The sequence below is a fragment of the Hipposideros armiger genome, unplaced genomic scaffold (genome assembly GCF_001890085.2).
Source record: "Hipposideros armiger isolate ML-2016 unplaced genomic scaffold, ASM189008v1 scaffold_384, whole genome shotgun sequence".
In the NCBI taxonomy this organism is placed as follows: domain Eukaryota; kingdom Metazoa; phylum Chordata; class Mammalia; order Chiroptera; family Hipposideridae; genus Hipposideros; species Hipposideros armiger.
Genome location: NW_017731734.1, coordinates 1,472,656 through 1,494,365, shown reverse-complemented (window position 1 = coordinate 1,494,365; position 21,710 = coordinate 1,472,656). Strand labels below are relative to the sequence as shown.

The following is a 21,710-nucleotide window of genomic DNA, read 5'->3' as shown; positions in this document are numbered from 1 at the left end:
AGAGGGCAGCGTCACTGGCCCTCATATGTGGGATCCGAACCGGGGCCCTCTGGCATCCCAAGCCAGCTCTTAACCAACGCGCCACTTGGCTGGCCCAAATGTAAGTTTGTTTTCCTGAGTTCTGTGAGCCGTTCTAACACACACCAAAAAAGAAAATTAAAAATCAAAACTTAAGAGGGGGTTGTGGAAATCTCTGATTTGTATCCAATCAGAAGTACAGGTAGCCTGGGACTTGCAACTGGCATCTGAAGTAGAGGCAGTCTTGTGGGACTAAGCCCTTAACCTGTGGGGTCTGCACTAACTCTCATTCATCAGAGTCAGAATTGAACTAAATTGTAGGACACCCAGTAGGCATCAGAGAATTGGAGAATTGATTGGTGTCAGAGAACACCCCAGCCTGGCACACACAAGTCTTCTGTAAATGTCAGCTAACCTGCTGCCCCCAGGGCTCGTTGCTATTTTTCTTATTGGCACCTACATAGTTTTGTCCTATGTTATAGTTCACTCTTTACATATTTGACGCTTCCACTAGAATGTAATGTCCCAGAAGAGGGAAGTCTTTTATTTCTATGTTTCCCAGCTTATGTTAGTGCCCAACAAATAGAAGAGACATTTATTTAATTTGTTCAACAAAATATTACTGAGGTCTTATTCATTTAAACAACATTTATTGAGCATCTACTATGTGTCAGATACTGTTTTGGGCACTGAAGATATAGCAATAAACCAAAAGGAAGTCTGTGGTTTCATGGAGCTAACATTATAACAGAGGGATCCAGGTAACATATAAATAAACAAATAAATACATATAACCTAGTAGGTGGTATAAGATCAATGAAGCAAAATGAAGCAGGTTAAGGGAATGAAGAATGATGGGGAAGACCTCTCTGACAAGTTGATCTTTGAGCAGAGTTCTGAAGGAATGAGAGATCAGGCCCCAAGTATTTTGAGGGACAAAGCATTCCATGCAGAGGGAACAGCAAGTGGCCACCAGGTGGGACAGCACTTGCTCTATTCATTCAAGGAAGAATTGGGGACTTGTGTGGGTGGAGAGCAGTGAGCAAGAGGGAGAGATACCCCTCCCACTCCACCTGGCACTGCAGTGGGCGAGCGCAGGCCGGTGTGGCTCTCTGGTCTCCCCAGCACAGGGCCCAGGCACCAAAGAAAACAGAAGAGGAGCAAAAGCCATTTGGTGGAGAAAGTTGCAGGCATTATTCTGGGCTGGAGGATAGGTGGGGGATGAACTAGACAAGCCGGGAGTGTTTGGGATCACCCAGGCCCTGGGCCCCGTGGGAGCTGGTGAGAGTGAGGAGTGGGCTCTCCTTTTGCAAGGCATGTGGCCAAGCCAGGGTTGAGTCAAACCTCAAACATTCCTCTACAGCGAAGCCTGCTTCTAGCCTCACCACTATTGACAAACATTATTTTTATGTAAGCAATAGAAGCGTATGGTTAAAAAAGGAAGTAGTGTAGAAGAGCTTTGAATGAGAAGCAATCGTGCCTCCCAATCCTGTGTCCCAGACGCGGCTTTTACCCTGTCTTGCTTTTAGTCCTCTGCCTTTGTCCAAGCAGCACTGAAGGGGGCTTAGTACTGGGAGAGCTTCCCTGTCTGTCTGGCAGTGGGTTTGCACATCCCGCCTTCAGGAGCTTCCCCTCCCAGTGGCTCTATAGATTCCCAAACCTGGTTCTCTGCGTCACTGTCGCCCTCTCCAAAGAACAGCTTGGCTCCTTCTCCATAGTCACTTGCCAGGTTTGGCGTATGTGGGAAGCCCCTTCAGTGATGGGGGTACCTCGCAGAGACGCCCCCATTAACACACTCCTAAGGCTCATCAACAGCCTGGCAGCTTGGATTTCTAATTTGCTGGAAAAGTTTATCTTTTGGTGAAATCCCAATTCTCTGCAGCAGCTGTCCCTTTAGTGCCTAGTGGGCCCATGGGTGGCTTCTGGAGCTGGCCTTTTGGTGTGGTGTTTGACTCTCTCCTCTCTCTGTGCTTTTCTGTTTCTCTTCCTCTCCTGTCCTCTGTGCATCCTTCTCCCTCCTTCCCCCACAGCCTCTCTCTGGAAGGTCAACGTCAGACTTCTGTGCAGGAGGTCAGGCTCTATTACCTAAGACCTGCCAGCCTGCCTTGGAAGGCTGTGGTTGTGAAGGGGAGGCTGGGAGAAATATAAGAGGAATCCTCTCCCTGGGCTTCCTGTCCTGGGGACACATTCAGGCAACTTGGGTGTGTCACTGGAGTCTCAATGCCCAGGGTGTGCGTGCGAGCCAGAGTGTCCAGTTTTGGTTTCACTCTGGGCTGATTCTGCTGCTTTTATGTCCCAGTCTCTAGCTAGGTCTTTATTTTAAGAGTCTCATGCTCTACCGACTGAGCTAGCCGGGCACCTATTTTAAAGCTATAGGGACAGGAAGGGAAGATTTGGGTGTCCATGCTAGGCCTTTCCACCTCCCTATGTCCAGCCTATTATGCCAGCTGCACTCAGTGAGCGACCCATGAGGGAGCTTGTTGTGGGCACTTAGGGCTGTAGTTGCCTCTTCGAGGGACCCCTTTCTCCTCAGCCTGAGAGGATCAGGTTTCATTTATGAAGGAAAGCGACGGTTTTCCTGACAGTCCTTATCTACTCTGTCCATCAGAACTCTGCCCCATTTCTCCACTTAATTCAAACAAACTATGAAGCCCAGCTGGATTGGGTCCAGCGTGTGGTGCTAACGTTTACTGAGCTTTTGCTGTGTGCCGAGTACTGTGTACAGCACTTTACATGCTTTATCACATTCAAACTTCACAACAACACCATGGGGCAATTGCTTTTAATTTCACCCCTGTTTACAGATGAGGAAACTGAGGCACCAGGGGATTAAGTCTTTGGCCCAAGGCAATTTGACTGGCAAGGAACAGATTTGGGATTTAAACGCAGACAGACTGGTGCAAGAGCCTTGGAGTAAGAGTTGTGACTGTGAGTGTGTGTGTGTGTGTGCGAGCGCGCGCGCGCGCGTGTGCAAACGCATGTGCACACAGCTCCCCACCCCCAGTGTGGGCATCTACTTTTATTCCTGCAGCTCCTCTCCCTGGGAGTATGTTCCCAAACTTACTGCATAAAGTCCTTTTGATGCCTGGGTTTCTTGAAGTGGACACAGTGAGAGGCCTGTTACCCCATCCCCCACCCCCTGCCCCAGGCTCTCGCCCCCATTCAGAGTGCCAAGTAGCACAGTGGCTGCCAAAGTGGGCCTGGGCCTCGAAGGTGAGCAGAGCCATGCTAGGGACAGCCAACACGGTGGCCCAGGAGCATACTTGGTTGGGGAGACTAGGCCTGTTACCAGCCACAAAGGCATACACAGAGATGTCTATGAAGACCCACAGTCACAGAGAGGGAGAATGTGGCTCTCACATGGACCTATTGCCCTCCGATCACAAACCTGGAACAGGAAGAAAGCCATACCCAGGTGGAACCACCTTCCGGCCAGAGGGGCTGCCCTCTCTAATCAGTGCAGGCCCCAGAGTTCCAGCACCCTTAGCAGCAGACACCTGCCCATCGATGGGTCAAGTACTAACCAAAGCATGGACGCTTAGAGATCTCAGCTTCAAGGTTCTTGCTGTTGTCAGTGGTTTGGGGCAGAAAGGTGATGAGGGGGATCTGAGGGAACTAGGATACAGAGGCAAAAAGGGAGCGAGGGAGATGGTCGTGCTCACCCAGAGGCCTCCAAATGGAGGGACAGCCTCCCTCTTCCTCGAGTGTTGGCGATGCCCCTCTTTAGAAGCCAGTAGGAGGCAGGAAGGCTACCCCAGACTGGGGTGAGATGAGGCTGGCTGAGGCTCCAGACCCCAAACAGCGGTTGTCTGTGCAGAAAGGTATCTGTGGGGAGCCCTGGGGATCAGCAGCAGTTCCTTGAGCCTGCGGCCCAGCTGGTAATACCCGCTCCTCCGGGGCCAGACGGGCCCCAGCTGAGGAGTGCTGTTGGCAGAGGCTACCTCTGTGGATCTCTGGCTTTATCTTCCTCACACATTGAAACCATCAGGCCCGGCTTGACTGCAGCCTGCCTAGCTCTGTCAGCTAGAGACACTGTGCTTTCATCCAAACCAGACCTTCCCTCCTCCAGGTCCCACTGGAGGAAGGGGGGCAGCGAACACAGCCTCATTCGCCAATTTCAGAACTTTTTAACTTTGTCCCCTATTTTGCTCTCCTCTGTGAAATGTTTATGAGGCCACCTTCCACTCTGGGCCCCTTGCTCCACCCTCATCCTCCAAAGGGAATTTTAGTCGGTGCTGCAGAAACAGGGAGTTCTGGGGCCCCCCAAAGTCTCTCGAGCTGCTCTATCAAAGCAGCTAGCACTCTTTAGTGCCTCATGTTCTGGGGAAGCCAAATCAAAGGCAAACCCTGAATTCCTCTTGCTCACGGCCAATAAAAACCTTGCTTCAGTGCCGGCTTCCTCTGCTGAAATCAGATATCCTAGTAATAAACAAGTCTGAAAAGGCAGGGAAAAGCGCTTGCTTCTTTCTTCTGATTAGTTTTTCTCCCTTTAAAAAACGTTCTCTCCTATAACAGGATGCCTGCCCCAGAAACTTGAGCACAGAACTGCGTCCTCTCCCGCCCTACATCCCCCACTCCAGAATGCTCACCCCCTGGGCTCCTACAGGCGAGGGTGGGGCCTGGCTTCTTTGACACTAGATGGCTTAGCTCAAAGGCAGGTCAAAGGGGCTTGGGGAGAATGGGCCTTTGCTGCCTGGGGAGCTGGCTGCCAGCTGACAGGGATAGCTGGCTTCTAAGGCGGTCAGAAATGGGAAAGTAAAGTGAGGACCAATTGGGACCACTTTTTTCTGAGGCAATCCTGGAGCCTCTCAATGCACCATGGGGTTTTCATGTTGAGTGTGCAGTTGAGAAAGCCACACGAGGTAGGTCTTAAAGCATCAGAGGGCTGGGAGGGCAGAGGACTGGGGGTTTTGCTTCTTGGGGCTGGCCTCGCCTTGCACACCAGCCCTCTCCAGGGCTTCCCTTCCTGTTCTGTCCTTGTCCCTTCCCAGGGTAAGCGTGTCTCCACATGTGGCCTGCTGTGGAGGAGTGCCCTCCCCTACGTGCTGACATGTCTCCCCCTCGTTCCCCCCAAATAGGTTTTTAAGTGACTTTGCTGTCAGAGATGCTATTTTGTTTGTTTTTCCTTCTGACACTATCTCTCCAGAGAGTTTCTGGTCAAGAGAATTATGTCGAGGCTGCAGATTGCAAGAGAATTGAGCCTAATGGGGAACAGCCAGACAAGACACCTTTCATGTCCAGCCAAGTTTTTCCCCCCTTTCTCTCTCTCTCCCAACATCTCATCTTCCCTTTTTGGCTTCAAAGTTGGCCCTAGTTTGTGCTAGTTTCTTCGGTACAGCTGGTGAATAAGGTCACACATTGATTTTATTTTGGAGATTGGCAGCTGGGTCAAGCTTAGCTCTGAAGCTGGAGAGCAGCACGATTCCCTCCACTGGAGCAGGGATGGGGGAAGGTGCAGCCAGCCAGCTGGAAGCAGCCGTTTGGAAGGCACTCCAGCACTCAAAGGGTGGCTTCTGCTTCTTTGTGATCTCGAAGCTAAGGAGCTTGAGCTTGTACAATTTATTTCCCATATAAGAAAGGTGCCCAAAGTTCCCTCTTGGTCCCTACCACAGGCCATTTCAGCTCACCTGGGCTAGACTTTATAGGGAAAAAAGTGTTAGCTCTGAGGTCCCGTGGGACCTTGATTATTGGAGAGGAACTTAAGTTTAAGGGCCTCTGCCTTGTAAATAGCTATTCAACCACACACAGCCATAGAATACAGCGGTTAATGCAAACTAGGCAGGAAAGAAAGCTCTTTGCTTTACCTATATCCTTTCTGAGGGGGGAGAGGACAGGTTGGTAAAACATCTTGGTAGACGGTTTGGATTCTTTTGCCTTTAGTCATAAGGCTGATGTAATAGCATTCAACTGATTTCATGGTAAAGGCAGTCACAGTTCCCAGGGCAAATCATTTCCAATTGCACCGTGACGACATCCACCCTTACCGGAGCCCTTCAGGAACTGGTGGGCGAGTCCTTCCTCCTTCAGAGCATTGGTGGGAAGCACAGGGCCACTTCTTTCTGGAAGGACAAAGCTGTCTTAGATTTTAAGAATGTGCTGCTTGACCTCATGCCTCCTCACCCGGCCTTGGGGAACAGAAATCACTGCCAGTCTAGCTCTAGAGGGAGAAGGGCACAGTTCTGTGCACTTGGAGCCTTGCAGCCTGTGATGGTTTAAATCTGAGGAGGAACGTGAACATTAGGGAAATAGGATGACAGAGGGGAAGGCTAATTCCAGTCAGGCTGGACTTAATTCTCTCCTTCCTTCTCATCCTCACTGCTTGTGGTTTCAAAGTTTGTTCTGCATTAAGATGTGTCAGTTCTCAACAATTACAATAGATTAAAAACATACATTTCTTTTTCGGTAATAAGGTTTTCTTAAATTAAGCCTATAAAGCTAAGACTATGTCGCTTACCAATTGTTAAAGCCTGAGACAACAGAACGTGTCAGGGTATTGTAGTGACCAAACTCTGGATCAGGAATCAAGAGTCTTGAGCTTATTTCTTGCCCTGGTACCAACCTGCTCTGACCTCAGTCAAAAAGCACACTGTGGGCCGGCCAAGTGGTGCGTTGGTTAAGAGTTGACTTGGGATGTGAGCTCTGAGAAGCAGGGCCTCGGTTCGGATCCCACATGAGGGCCAGTGACGTTGCGTCCCCTACAGCTAAGATGGTGAACAATAGCTTGATCTGGAGCTGGGCTGCCATGAGTCGCTGGTGATGGTGTAGGCTGCAGTGGGGCTGGCCGGCAGCTGGTGTGAGCTTTCGTGAGCCTCCATGAGCGGCCATCCAATGGCTGGCGAGCAACTGCCTCATCTGGGAAGAGCGCAATGATAATACCAGCATGGGCCAGTGAAGCGATGTCCTCCACAACTAGACTGAAGAACCAAAGGACAGCAACTTGTCTGTTGCCCTTCCCCAATTCCCCAACGCTGTTCCCCTCCCCCAATTCCCCAATAAAATATTAAAACAAACAAACAAAACAGCACACCGAAACCTGTCCACAAAGGGACATAGCCAAATAGCTTAATTACCATACCAACTGTTGTGAGGGTAAAATGAAAGAATATATAGAGGATTATGCTTTATGTGCTATAAATATTTTAAACAGTGGGGAAGGGAGGCACAATTTTATTAAGAGGTTGTTTTGTTAAGAGATGCAATAGTCAGAATCTATGAGGAACTTCCCAAGAACAAAGCCCTAGTGGATTATTAGGAGCTTCTGCAATCTCCTGAGGCTGGCGCCAGGCACACAAGGGCCCAGGCTGCTGACAGCACCGTCAGACTGCTGGGCTGCGTGGGTGGGTAGGTCTGACCTAGGACAGCATGCTGTTGTCACTCAGGAAACTTGCCGTGGATACTGTCACTGCTTTGATGAAAATCTGGGTGTTCAGACCTGCTGCCCCTCACATGTAACAAAAGACAAAGTCACAATGTTGCTCAATTTTCTTTCCACCAAAGGTCCTGGCCTGCTGTGGGGACACTGGATATACTTTGGTTTCCTTTCTTTATCTGGGTTTGATTCAGCTTCCCATGGCTCGCCTTCTTTGTTGTTCTCCATCTCTAGGCACAAGCCGGAGAGCTCTTTATGACCATTTCGCCTTTCCCGAAGGGCTCCACAGTTACCATCTGATGCTCAGCTGAGTTAGCAAATAAATTAGGTATCTGAAAGAACTTTGTGGCTCTGCAAAAGTCAGCCATATCACCTGGGAAAATCGTGTCCTCTCTAGCCTCTGTTTCTGCCCCATAAAGAAGGAAGGGTGAGTCCCTTCCAAGGTACGTAATCTTACAGTGGAGCCCGTGCTTGCCTCTCAGGTTAGCCAATGTCGCCATCTAGAGGCAATATAAGAGTTCCTTGCAGCAAGAGGTAACCTCTATTTTTCTAATTCCTGAAATGCCAACATTTCATTTTCTTGCCCTTAGAAGTTCAGAATCCTTCTTTCATCTATGGTGTGGCTTTGGCTGCATCTGTGACCCAAGGGAAGCCCTTCTCCAAAGCCAGCTGGTATGATGCCAGTGATGGGCACAGCTGCTTCCTGTCAGTTCCAATGCCCCCTCCTGTTATACTCACTCACTACACCAGATCATAAAAAATAAATCTTTTAATTGCTTTGTAATTGGCACAGATGGCAAAATTCAAACTCATATTTTTATTTAATAGGCTTTGAAATACCACACTTTAGCTCTGACTGAAACTGTACAGGAATCATGATAGTTGAAGTCTTACAAAATTATATTCAGCAGCAGCAGCATGTTCTGAAAGTTATTTCATACAATTAAAGATTAGGGTTTGAATAAATAAGACAAAACCATCTAGAAAATAAACAACAACCCAGACTAACGTCATCTGTCATGATTGAGAATTGTGCTTTCTGGTTTTTGAAGATCTCACTACTTTATTAACAATCAAGAAGAGTTGCAAAATTCTGGCTTATAAGTGGGTGCTCCTGAGAACACGAACCTCCTGGCTTTGGCAAGCCAGGTCTTGCTGAAACTGTGAACCTGAGCTGCTTTGCAGGAATCTTTCATTTCTGGGGAGCTACAAGATTCACTGGTCTTTGATCAAGAAATTATCAGAGAGGATTATGGTGGAGGAAAACTCATATCATTAACTTCTCATCACTGTAGGAGGGCCCAGGGGAAAAAGCTCATAGACCTGTCTCTGTAAGAGGGTAATGGAAAGGCCCAAGTCCCATTTATGTTACCCCTGTAATTTTCAGGGTCAACACCACAGGGTGGCCAGTGACACAAACGCTCATCAGCAACAATTTGGGTTTGGAGCAATAACTCGAGCCATTTCTTGACGACACCTGTACTGCTTTCCAGAGTAGAGACAAATATTCACTGGGTGGGGTGGAAAGTGGGGGCAGAAATCACCTCGCTCCAGAGCAGCAAAGATGATTACTCAGTAGGGGTTTGTATGAAGTTGGTAACCACAGGAATTTTCCATCGAAGTGGATGACAAATGGGAATCCCTTTGACTTTGGTGATTATAGGCATCAGTGACCAAATTTTAACTTGGGAAAGGCATTCGTGGGTTGGTTGGTGCTCCAGGGCAGGGTTTAATACTGAACTCAGTTCCTGGCTATTGATTTCGGTATCTGTTCTTCAGAAATGTCTGGATTTCTCAAATTTAATCCAAAGGCCACTACTTGAAGTGAGCTTCCTATGTCAGACGCTAAATACAGATGGTTTCCATCAACACACAAAATCCTCAGTGTGCTCTCTCCAGGTCACAGGGAGAGCACGGTGGTGCTGTAACCTAGGGAATATCAAAATGAATATCCAGGTGAGTGCATAGTTAGTCTTCCTGGACAGGGCCCACAGGCTGTGAGCCACTGCTGGTTGTTCTTGGTTCAGTGTGCCTGTGTCACCTCCACAGGGGCCTTCAGGTCTGCTGCGGACTTGTCCAGGGCAGGTTTCTTGGAGTAATCTCGCTCTCCAAAAATGGTGCTTCCTATGCGGACATTGGTAGATCCTACTTCAATCTGTGGGGAAAAAAGAGAAAGTATCCAGGGCTGAGTTTAAAATAATGAATTGCAGCAAATGCTGAAGCTGTGCCTCTCATTCTGACTCTCAAGGGGCCTCCGTGAAGAATAATGACAATGCAGCTGAGGAGGACTACAGGGCAGTGGTTCTCCTTGGGGTGATATGACCTCTGAGGGGTGTTTCAGAAGTAAGTCAGGATTTCTCTGGCTTTCACAGTGATTTGGGAACCTGACTAGCACATCGTTGGGTGGGGACCAGGGCTGCTAGACGTCCCGCAGTGTGTGGGCCAACAGCACCATGAGTTGTCTCACAGCCCACACACCTTTCTAATGTTCCCTGGTCAGGTAGATGAAAAAACTTCCTTATTATTGTCTCAGCAGAGGATCTAATTCCATTTTACTTATAAATACGAGGTTTTTTTGCACTGTTTTAATATACACAATTTTCCAAGAATGCAACCACTATCTATACAGAAAGAAATTTATACTTTGATTTCTGGAACTTTATCAAGTTATTTACTGTTCCAGGAAAATCATGTATTTGAGTTGCCCGTATAGCACACCTATATCGGTATATTTTTTACAGCTGTTGCATTCATGGTGAATCTACACATAAGATTAAGCATCAGACTACTTCACAACTTACTGTCATATATCTATGTCCAAGCATTTACATAGTAAAATGCCTTTTAAAAAATTATAATTTCTTATTTTCCTTTAGATTCCACTTAGGGAATTATATCGAGTTTAAAAATTGTGTGTCAGGCTATAATTTCTATGCATTGCATTTCAAAGAAGGAGGAGGTGGGGGATGTTAGAATAGTTGAGAAACATTGTGATTGGGCACCCTATTGCTACAATGAGGCATTTTGAAGGTTTCTCCAGCAAAAACTGACTTTTGGGGTGGCCTTTTGGACCCTGCCGCTGAGGCAGGTAATGGTTCCCAGCAGGACACTTACTGCATGTTGGAAGTCCATGGACATGCCCATGCTCAGCTCAACCTGGTCAGTAGGGATGTTCAGCTTTTTACACAGCTCCTCCCGAAGGGACAATAACATCTGACAGAAAGACAAGTGTGATACCTATTTTACTTCTGCCTGTCTAAGGATGCCTGAAAGTTGCTGCATCTCAACATCTCTGACAAAGATTATTTAATCCTCATGGTTTCTAGGTCTGTCGAAATTGCCAGCAGTTACTGAAAGGATTTTTAGCAAATTCTCTTAATTTCAACAAAACTATTAGTCACTGGAGAAGAAGAAAGAGCTCATTTTCTGTAAAGACTGTGTTTTAGCCCAGTTCAGACTAAGTTGAGAAAGGTCTATGGGATTTTGGGCAACTGTTCTTTCCTTTCCTAATGAGAAGAGTTCAGAACACGGTTATAATACCTGACCAGACTGCCTCTGGGATGTCTCTGAAGTTTACTATTACTACAACAGCCAGCCCTGCAGGAGCATTTCGCTAAGATGCTTCTCTAGCACGTGAGCAATCCCCCATCCCTAGCCCCCAGTACCTGGAAGTCTGGATTTGGTCCTTGACTAAGATCATGCCCAAAGCTTCCTATGGTCATCAGCCCCACGAATTCCAGGCTGGGGCACTTGGCATTTATGTGCTCCACCATGGCTACTGTCTCTGAAGGCAGAAGGCCATGTTTACCTTCACAAAAAGAAACAGAAGACACTTGTACCAAAACGTTTTAAGTAGCCAGAGAAAAGCTCCATTTTCATCCCTTCCTTGTAATAGAGGAGGTAACCCTCAGACAATAGGACCTCTGGAAAGAACTTGTCCTCAGGTCCAAAAGAGTAAGTTTTATTTTATTTATTTACTTTTTAACTTTTTTTTTTAATTGGGAAACAGCCATGATCATTGGTTACACATTGCTTTCATGCTACAATGGCATAATTGACACTTTTAAGGAGGGCGCAGCTCACAGTGGCCCAGGCGGGGATCGAACCAGCAACCTTGGTGTTATCAGCACCACGCTCTAACCAACTGAGCTAACTGGTCAGCCCCCCAAAAGAGTAACTTTATATGTGAGGTCTTTGTCTATGTTGTTCCCCTTTGGTTAGGTTCTGAGGTTGTCAAGGGAAGAGCTATAAATTGAACTCTCTTTATTCTATCTCAGTATCTGAGCTGAGAACAGCTAGAGTAAAGGGGAAAGCAAAAATCATCGCTTTTCTTGGGATACCAAGAAGAGTCACATTGCCAAAATGACAGATTAACTTGAGAATTATTTTTCTAAATCTGGCATTTCTATAGCTTTACTAATGTATTAGTAGAATTGTAAAAAAATTAAAATAAAGTATATATTACACTGTTTTGGCTATATATTTCTATAATTTAACTGAACTTACTAATTAACAACTAGAGGACTCTGTTGTAAATCGTTCTTTGTTATGCAGTTATAAGGATTCTTGATATTGTCAGTCCCTCATTTATCAAATGGAGATTGAGAAGCTAAGAGCACTCACTTCAATCTTTAATTAGGGCAAATTATAGCTAATTATAAAAAAATGATGTAATAGACTTGATCTGGAGTCAATTTCAGATTGATCTATATTGATAATGTGTAATTTAGGTACATGTACATACAATAATTGTTAAAATTTACTGAACACGTGGTAGGCACATGTGACAAATCCTAAGAGCGTTTCATTTAATACAAGAACTCAATGAAGTTAATACTCTTACTATCTCACTTCTAAACTAAGGCACAGGGAAGCTCAGTACCTTTTCCAATGTCACACAACTAGGAACTTCGGAACTGGGATTTGACCCAGGGCTTATCTGGAAGACAGTTGCCTATGCTGTGTTCCTTCATGCTAAGATTTGGTGAATACTGGTGCTCTGATGGCTGTAAGCAAATAATTGGTCTGTAAACATTTATTCTTAACGAATAGCTAACAAATAAGATATGCAGGCTTCTATGCCAACAGCTTTACCTGAATTAGCACATTCAATCCTCACAATACCTTCTGGAGTAGATACTATGATGATATCATTGCCAGACAAGGAAACCAAGGTACTGAGTGGTTAGGTAACTTATTCAAGGCTACAAAGCTGGAAAGTGGTGAAGCTCAAACCCACGGTCTGTCTGATTTCAAAGCCTGTGCTCTGTTCACTACGTTACACTGTTAATCCAAGCCCTTTAAAGATGTTCACTGACTGGTGCTCACCGTGATTTTTCTTCTATTTTCTTTCCCCAGTGTAACACTAAGTAATTTTTTTTTAAGACCTGAGAAGTACTATACATGTAACTTTGCAATCTCTTTCAGGAGTGACGGTGACTTTTGGGAATTTTCAGGAGGTCAAAATCACAATCCCCTTCTTGATTCTCCCTGTCTGCCTCCTCAAAACTTAAGAAATAACATATCATGAAGTAGTAGCGAACACTATGTGGACTGGTGTGCATGTCAGTGGACCATCTAGATCCTACATAACACAGTTTACTAAAAGGCCTGTGATTTCTTCCTACAACCTTCGCTCTCGGATACTTAGGCCTGCCATTCTTCCTGAGCTTCAACCATCCCAAGGAAGAAAAATCTACAATACAGGTCTGGTCACTTACTCTCTTCTCCACTGGTATTAATCTGGACCATAACCTTTAACCTTTCAGGAGAACCTTTTTTCTGCCATGAACTGTTCACTTTGTCTGCCAACTTCACAGAATCCACTGTTTCCAGCATGAAGAGATTGGGGACAGCTGTAATGAGAAAATGGCAAGGTAATTTTTCACTCACCCTATAGCAGCAAGCGACATGCAACAGATCTTTTGGTAGATGGAAAAAATTTCCCAGAAAAGAAAAAGACATTTAAGTCTCAGTTCTGCTAAGAAGACTTATGTGAAAGTTTTACTAGATATAAGTTTGAATGTCAGGCCATTGCTGTCTAATCAACAAAGATGGATAAAGAGAGAGAGGAACAGTGACATACCACCATCATGCAGTGAATGTATCCATATGTTCCAAGAAGCTGATAATTGTAGAGATTCCTAATAGCAGGCTTGGTCTGATTAAATCTCAGTTCAAACTAAGAGAAGCAGGTCAAGTTGACAATAAAGAAAAGGTAACCAGTAGAGGCCAAAGTGCTTCTTTGGCATGATATCACCATGTTCTTAAACATTCTGGGGTGGGGATGCTACAAACAATACCATCAAGACAGTGAAAAGACAGTCCATGGAATGGGAGAACATATTTGCAAATCATATATCTGATAAGGGTCTGGTACCCAGAATATATAAAGAACTTTTACTGCTCAATACAAAGATAAACAACCCAGTTAAAAAATGAGCAAAGGATTTGAACAGACATTTCTCCAAGGATATACAATTGACCGATAAGCACATGAAAAGATGCTCAACTTCATTAGTCACTGGGGAAAATACAAATCAAAACCACAATGAGACACCATTTCACATATTATGACTTCATTGCTGACTTATTACTGTAACTCTTTATTGTCTTATTAACTTATTACAGTCTTTTAAGTGGTGTTACACACTTCACATAAAGTTTAAGAACCTCATAATAATGTACTTCTGTTTCTCCCTTTCCATTATTTATGCTATTATTGTCATGTATGTTGCTCTTATATGTTATAAACCCACAATGAATCATTAGTTTTGCTTATATAATAACATATAATAATAAAACAATAGAGAAAAATAAATGAAATAAAAAGCTGGCTCTTTGAGAAGATTAATAAAATTGATAAACCTCTAGCCAGATAGATTAGAAAAAAAAAAAAAGAGAAGATACAAATTATCAATGTCAGGAATGAGAGTTGACATCACTATGAACTCTATATATAGATATTAAAAGGATAATAAAGGGAATTACAATCTTATGCCCATAGATTCATTAATTTAGACGAAATGGATAAATTCCTTGAAAGACACAAAGTACCAAAACTCACCCAAGAAGAAAAAGATTATATGAATAGCCCTATATCTATTAATAAAATTGAAGCTACAGTTAAATCCTTCCCAGAAAACTCCAGGCTTCACTGGTAAATTCTACCAAACAGGTAAAAGATAATACCAATTCCACACAAGCGCTTCCAAAAGATAAGAGACTACTTCCCAATTCATTCTATGAGGCCAGCATTACCCTGATATGAAATCCAAATAAAGATATTTCAAGAAAACTACAGACCAATGCCTCTTGTAAATATAGATGCAAAAATTCTAAGCCATATTTAATAAATCAAACATTATAATAAAAGGATAATACTTCACGACCAAGTGAAGTTTATCCCCAGGAATGCAGGGTTGATTTAACATTTGAAAATTAATAATGTAATTCAATATGTTAACAAACTAAAAAAGAAAAACCGTATGATCACATTTAGAGTTTTAGCTTACCCATCAATTTGTTGACATTTTGTTTCTGTAGGTGGCCAATGAAGTGCCATTTGATCTCAGGACATGAAGATAGAATCTGAAGAGAAAATGGGTAACCATGTTTGACTTAGATTTTATGGAGGCCTTGCTGCCTCAATTATCTTGCACACTTCCTTCTGACCTTTCATGTATATGCAATAAGCCACTATCACCACCTTCAACCAGGGTCCTAAGAATATTCAGAGAAAAATCTAAGTATCCTGTTCTGTTTCTCTTCCTGTTCCCATCAACTCCCTCTATCATTCAAGTATCGCCCATTAAGAATACACTGATTTAAGCTTTCAAATCTCAAAAGCATCCAAGATCACAGAAAGCTCCTAAAATCACCATTTTCAAAAAACTGCAAAGGAGAAAACTATAGTCTTAATAAAGAAAGAAAATCTAACTGGGAAATATTGGGATCATACTGGGTGAACGTAGACATTTCTACTGCCTGTCCAACCTACTGCTCTAACTCAACCATCAACACGGGTCTAATTTTCAATTGAAGAGCCAAGATTTAGATACAAACACAAGAATTCAGATATCCACTTACTTGAGGATTTGATGCTTTTTCTAGCAGTTCTTGAACCTAAAGGGTAAAAAAAGACAAGTCAGAAACCTGGCAAACACGACTCTTCCAAAGGCAGTTTGGAAAAGGGCTCTTACATAGTTCTCCCCGAAAGTGCGCTGGCCGTGGCTGTAGGCCTCAATCACCATGTCTGCAGGCTTGGTTTTGCTGACTGCTACTAGTCGGGGATGGATGGCTGGGAGATCCTGCCAAGAGGGAAAGAGCCAGATGAGTGAACATTTGGGAAGATTATCCCAATAAGTCCTGTAAGCTGGATCGTGTACAATAGATTGGCATAGCTCTTAACTTGGTATTTGGTAAGCTCCATTTTTCCAGTGTTGCAGGGAGATCAGTATCAAATAGTGCTGATTAATGTCTTTCAAATACATTGCATCTAAATCTAATATGTTAGCTACTTTAATATCTAGCAAAAGACATTTCTCAGGAGAGTTGGGCAGATAAGTAAAAGCAGTACATGTCCTAGAATGAAGACTTTGACCAACTGCATCAGCATTACCTGGGTCCTGCCTCGACCTAATGAACCTGAATCTCTGGGGCAGGAGTCTGAGAAATCTCCTTTTTAACAAACTCTCCAGGTGATTCTCTTGCATACCAAGGCTGGAGGTTTAAGAATCACTTCATTAAGGGAAGGCATCGTTCTCTGACTAGGAGGGAGGCCACTTCTAGATTCTGGAATCCCAAGGTTAACAGTTTTGGAAACTCATTCTGGTCCTGGTGTAATGATTAATATTGCCCTCATTCACTTTCGAAAGTGGCCCACTTAGGATAACTGTGTAATCTACTGTTCAATCGAATCAAAAACCAGCGGCAGAACTGAGGCAGGGACACACACACACACACACACACACACAAAACTCTGGATTCAGATTAGACCTATCTGACTCCCATCTCATGGCCATTACACAAAGAGCAAGGCTTCTCCACATTCTGCTGCAACCAAATCCACAGAGGCAATAAGAGAAGCGATCCACCTCTTCTTATCTAGCTCTGTTTTCATGTACCCCATTTCCCCTTGCCATTTTTACAGAATCACTATCCTCAAGGGGCCTGAACAGTCAGATCAATTAGCAGAGTTTCCTCTTCCTTCTGAGGGCTGCTTTAGCAGGCTTTTTTGAGACCATGTCATCACTCCTAGGATTATGTTGATGAATTGATGGTTTCCAGAGAGAAAGGTGGAACAGGCGGCAAATCTGCCTGAGAGCTATGCTGGGAGAACCTCCCACCGTGATGTTTACTAGGGAAATCTCTAGTTTTTCTTGGAGAATCACTGAGAATCATAGAACATTAACTCCAAGAGCGAGCTTAGAGCAAACAGTGAGCTCAGGCAAGCAGAGCTCATTCTCTTGCCTTTGCAGATGAGGAAACTCAGGGCCAGAGTACAGTGACTTGTTCAAGGTAACATCTAGCTAGTAGCCAAGGAAAGAATATCCTAATACAGGTCTTCTGTCTCCAGGCCAACATTCTGAGTTCTGACACCATAAATACTTGATCAGCGAAAACTTGGACTTCTCTGTTCAGGTGTGTCTCACTCCACAGCATTCAGCTTAAACTTGCACTGAGGAGGCCAGATGTTAACCCTTGTTCTAATAAAATTCCTATAGAAGACAAAACATATATAAGGGGGGAAAAGTGTCCCATAAAGGGGATTGGATGTCAGCTCACTCTTGCCCCAACCGCGCAAGTGCAGCTCTAGTGCCTCCAAAATCCCGCTAACCCACCCTCTCAGTCGCCTACGGGTGGGCCTGACATTTACTGAGCATCTTCTAGCTGTTAGACGCTGCCACACACGTGATCTCAGGCGGATCTGGCCTCCTTTGGGTGCTCCTGTAGTAGAAGTCTTCTCTTGGCAGCTGCCGGGCACAGGCCTGGCCCTTCTCCAGTCCGCTGAGGCTGCTGACTCCTACACAAAGCGGGATGGGCAAAGGCCGCGATGCCTGGAGACTCGTTATTTTCCTGGGGTAGCGGATGCCTCCTGCTCCAACTAAGACAACCTCCAGAACACCTGACACATTCATCGCGAGATCACTGAGGAAACCCTCGGCTACCTTTCTGAGGCTCTGCAACCCGTGGTTAATACCAAGGCGGTGGACGGGTCCCGCCCCTCCAAGGAGAGCTCTCTGCGTCACCATGACGACCCATTCCCACGCAGGTGTCCCCCTCCTCAAAGCGGCCGCCCACTGTCCCCGCGCAGTCCCATTCCTCACCAGAGGCCGCCGCGCCACCGCCTGCTGTACGCGCTCGTTCACTGCCCGCAGAGCGAACGCGACACCCAGTTCCACCGACATGCTGCCAGCTCTCCACATCCCCTGGGGACCAACGTTAAGCACCAAACCCCGGCACCCGTGGGCTGAGACCACCTTCTGGTCTCGCCTAGCTTACGTCTCCATATGGCCCAATCAGCGCTCACTACCGAATCGTCTCACCCAATCGACACCGAGCAGTGCGGGGGCGGGGCAGCGCGGGGGCGGGGCAGGCGCGGACGGCCCCACCCCTCGGCAACGCCATGTTGGGGAGGTCGCCATGGACGGCCTGGTAGGACGCTGGGCACGGGGCCAGGGTGCCGAACTCTCCTGGCGTTGTTGCAGTGACGCCCGGAGAGCCTTCAACATCCTGCTGACTGAGCCGCTGCCGCCCTCGCCCTCGCCCCCGCGGGATCTTCTTAATGTAAAAAACGGATCCTGTTCCCGGGGTCCTAGTCCCTTTCAAAATGCCTCACAAGTTTGCCATTCCCTGGCGTTCAAAGAGCTGTGAGCCAAGATTTCTGTGCGCAGGGACCAGGGCTAGGAGCTGCTAGAGCGGGGGACATCGCTTTTAGTATCTCTTGTGGAGAACCTCTAAGAGACATAAACGACCCGGCATGATTCAAATGTATTGTTAATTTCATTTTTAGACCGCTGCTTTCCAATAGAAATATGACCCACATGTGTAATTTTAAAATCTCGAATAGGCACATAAAAAGTATAAACTTAGTGATACATTTTATTTAACTCAATGTGTCCAAAATAAGATTTCAACATGTAACCAATAGAAAAACTTCAAATAAGATATTTTAATTCTTTTTTTTTCGTACTTAGTTTCCAAAATCCAGTGTATGTTTGACTTACAGCATGTGTCAGTTTGGAGTATCCATATTTCAAGTGGTCAGTAGCCACCTGTGACTAGTGCTACCTTGTGGGAGAGCACAGGCAGCTTGAGCTCAGCGCATATTGAGTCTTGAGTCTCCTATGTAGCCAGCTCGGCACAATGAAGGTGATAAACGTGATGAGGGGCCAGATAATACAGAGACTAACACAGCAAAATACTACATTTGTCAGAAGATGAAGCTCTAGGTGGCTGTGGGCAAGTAGATCAGTATAGTTAAGGAAAGCACTTTTGGCTGTACTGTTGATTCTCAAACATTAATTCAATTTAATGAAATGGGATGCTATTATATTGGAGAAAGGGCTAAAGTTTGTTTTCCAGGTTGTCTTGAGGTAACTGGAAAGCAAGGGCAATCTTCTTACTTTCTTCTCTCATCGTCTTCCCAGACCCCAGGGACTGAGATGGAATTTCACATATTCTGCTCTGGGAAAATCGCTTTGAGTAGAACCTTGCCATCAAGGACTTCTTTTTGGGAAGTTTCCATTGACCCAGCACACATAACTGGTTATCTGTAAACTAGGGTTGTCAAAGACATTAGGAGTAATTGTATTCAAATATCCCTGGAGTTGGTAATTTCTATTCTGGTCAAAAAGATAAAAAATTAAAAATGACTAGAATAACTCTTCATGGTGTGAATATAATAGATGTTTGCTATAGAGATACAAAGTTGGAAGATGCTAGCCAGCAGTTGGTGGTGGAAGGAACAAGGGGATTACAGTGATGGGGATCATAGTGAACTGATGTGTATGGGAAGGGTTGGGTTGAGCATGAAACATTTAAAGTAATATGCTATTTGGAAACATTTAAACCATCAATAACTCATTGATCTAAGAGATGTGTAATCCAGGTGATAAATGACGATGACAACAAGTAGGTGTATCTTCATTTAATAGGTCAGGTCTCTTTGAATTACAAGGTCAATTTCCCTACCCCATCATCATGGTGTATATGTATGCATGGCTCCCAAAAAGGCATCAGAAGACTGATTTAAAATTTCAAGCCAATGACAGTAGAGGTGGCATAGGATTGACACAAACTGAATCTTGTTTCATTATTAAATTGTGATCTTAGATAAGTTACTGAGCTTAGTTTTTCATCTATACAATAGAGGCAAATATCTCCTTCAGAGTTCAATCAAGATAATGTATAACACACTTATAAGAGTGCTTCCCCAAAGCAGGTTAAGTGTTCAATGAACGTGAGTCCCCCCTCTCCCGCTTATCCATTAAGTCAACATTTATTGAGGCATTTCTTTATAAAGGTATCTTGGGGGAGACCAAGATGTGTAAGACAGGCTTTACTGTGGATTCATTTCTAAGATGCTTTTTATCTCTAACATTCTATGACCTTATGAAAATGGAAGGACAAACAGATCATAGTAAGCTCAGTCCCATTATTATTTCACATTTCCCGATTTATTTTTTTAGCTGTGTTTTTGAATCAACTTGATTCCCCTTTTTTTCTCCTTATTGTCTTTTTTAATTTTTTTTTTCCTCTTCCTGGGACATCAACCATCTAATTTAGCCCTTCATCCTTTCCTACCTCAGTCTTGAAAAATGCAAGTCCAAAATCATTTCATCACCAGTAATTGTCTTTAAATTGCTCCAATAGTTTGCAAAAACAAAGAGGAAAAGAGATAGATTAAAAAGCCAAATACCCAGAGGAACAAATTTTATAAACAATCTAAAACCTAGTATACTTATTCACCATAAGTGCCATTAAGCTTTAAAACATTCACCCCTGTATTATAAGGCTCTGAATTATGAGAAAAACATTAATGGATTCTAACATTGTTTCCTTCTGAGCTTATTGTGATTCTTTGGGGGGATAAAAAAAGATAAAATAATAGAAAATTACTGTTGCCTGGTTACTTGGCTCTGAAGAGAAATAATGCCCATGTTCCAGTTTAAATGAATTCAGTTAGAGTAGCCATGACAGCAATCCCTCAGCAAACATGCTGTCACATTTGGCTTTTGAAATGTCAATATGGATTCTAGAACTCTAGACCTGGGGAGGACCTTTAGAGATCATTTGATCTTTCACATAGAAAGAATGACATTTAAACCATCCCAAACAGCATAGAATCTCCTCAATTTCTGAAGACCATCAGAGAAAAAAATGTTATCCATGCTAATCCCTGGATTTATTTATTTTCTATTTGCAGATAACTATTTCTCCCCCGTTCAAACTTTAGCCAGTCTTATCTTAAGTAAAATCTTTAAAAATACTGTATTCTGCAAGCTAATTTCCTCTTCTTTGGTCTCTGAGGAGCTAGAAAATACTTAGCCAACCATTATGCAACTTTCATAAATGTAAGGTTGTTAAATTTTCCTTCTGCCTTTTCTGGGGTCAATCCATGAGGTTTATTTTTTAACAACTTTTATTCTTCTGGTTTTAACATTTTTTCTCTCTAGCCTATTCAAGTCTTTTTCTAATTAGAGCCCAGAACTTGGAAATTCTGACTCTCAACAGGGCCAAACCAGCTTATTTTCTACATGTTACATTTCTGTAGCGGTATATATGTATTCTCAATACTGTGTTTGCTGCATTGCAATGTCATTCCCTTCTTCCTCTATGCGTTATCCTATTTGTAATCTTATTCTGTTATCACATCTGTCTGATTTTCCACTTAGTGGTACCCACTTAATAGTTGTGTACTTTCTAGCCTGTTTTTCCAGATGATTGAAGTTATTTTTGGACACTTATACATGCTAGGCACAGTGCTAACTCCTTTACGTGCATTATTTCATTTAATCCACTTGATCCATTTTATAGATGAAGAAACTGAGGCTCAGAGAGGTTAAAGAATTTACCCAAGACCTTATACCTCAGAAGTGGTAGAGTAGGGATTTGAATCTTGGCAGTCTAACTCCAATATCTACCTTCTTAACTTACCTATTGAATTGTAAGTTCATACTATTTGTGTAGTAGGCTCTCAGACCAATCAAGTTTGGGAGCATTAAAAAAACTTGGAGCATCTTTTCAGAGTAGAGACTGAGACTTTCTTAATGAATTGATATCACAATGAGTTTTGGGTCAATTGATGCTATCTCTGCCT

General features: G+C 44.1%; 1 protein-coding gene across 2 annotated transcripts; it reads right to left on the bottom strand.

Annotated features, from left to right (window-relative positions):
- Positions 1–8,138: 8,138 nt before the first annotated feature.
- On the bottom strand, positions 8,139–17,904 carry PLPBP (pyridoxal phosphate binding protein). Of its 2 annotated transcripts, XM_019662980.1 has the most exons (9): positions 17,716–17,786; positions 16,859–17,106; positions 15,589–15,696; positions 15,476–15,511; positions 14,902–14,977; positions 13,108–13,242; positions 11,053–11,195; positions 10,502–10,600; positions 8,139–9,542 (listed from the first exon to the last, which is right to left on the bottom strand). In XM_019662980.1, exons 3-9 carry the CDS (start codon positions 15,637–15,639, stop codon positions 9,411–9,413), a joined length of 672 nt encoding a protein of 223 aa, XP_019518525.1. In that variant the 5' UTR covers positions 15,640–15,696; positions 16,859–17,106; positions 17,716–17,786; the 3' UTR covers positions 8,139–9,410. The 2 variants fall into 2 exon arrangements, with proteins under 2 accessions (XP_019518525.1, XP_019518524.1); XM_019662979.1 differs by lacking the exon at positions 16,859–17,106 and having other exon boundaries at positions 17,716–17,904.
- Between the last annotated feature and the right edge of the window lie 3,806 nt (positions 17,905–21,710).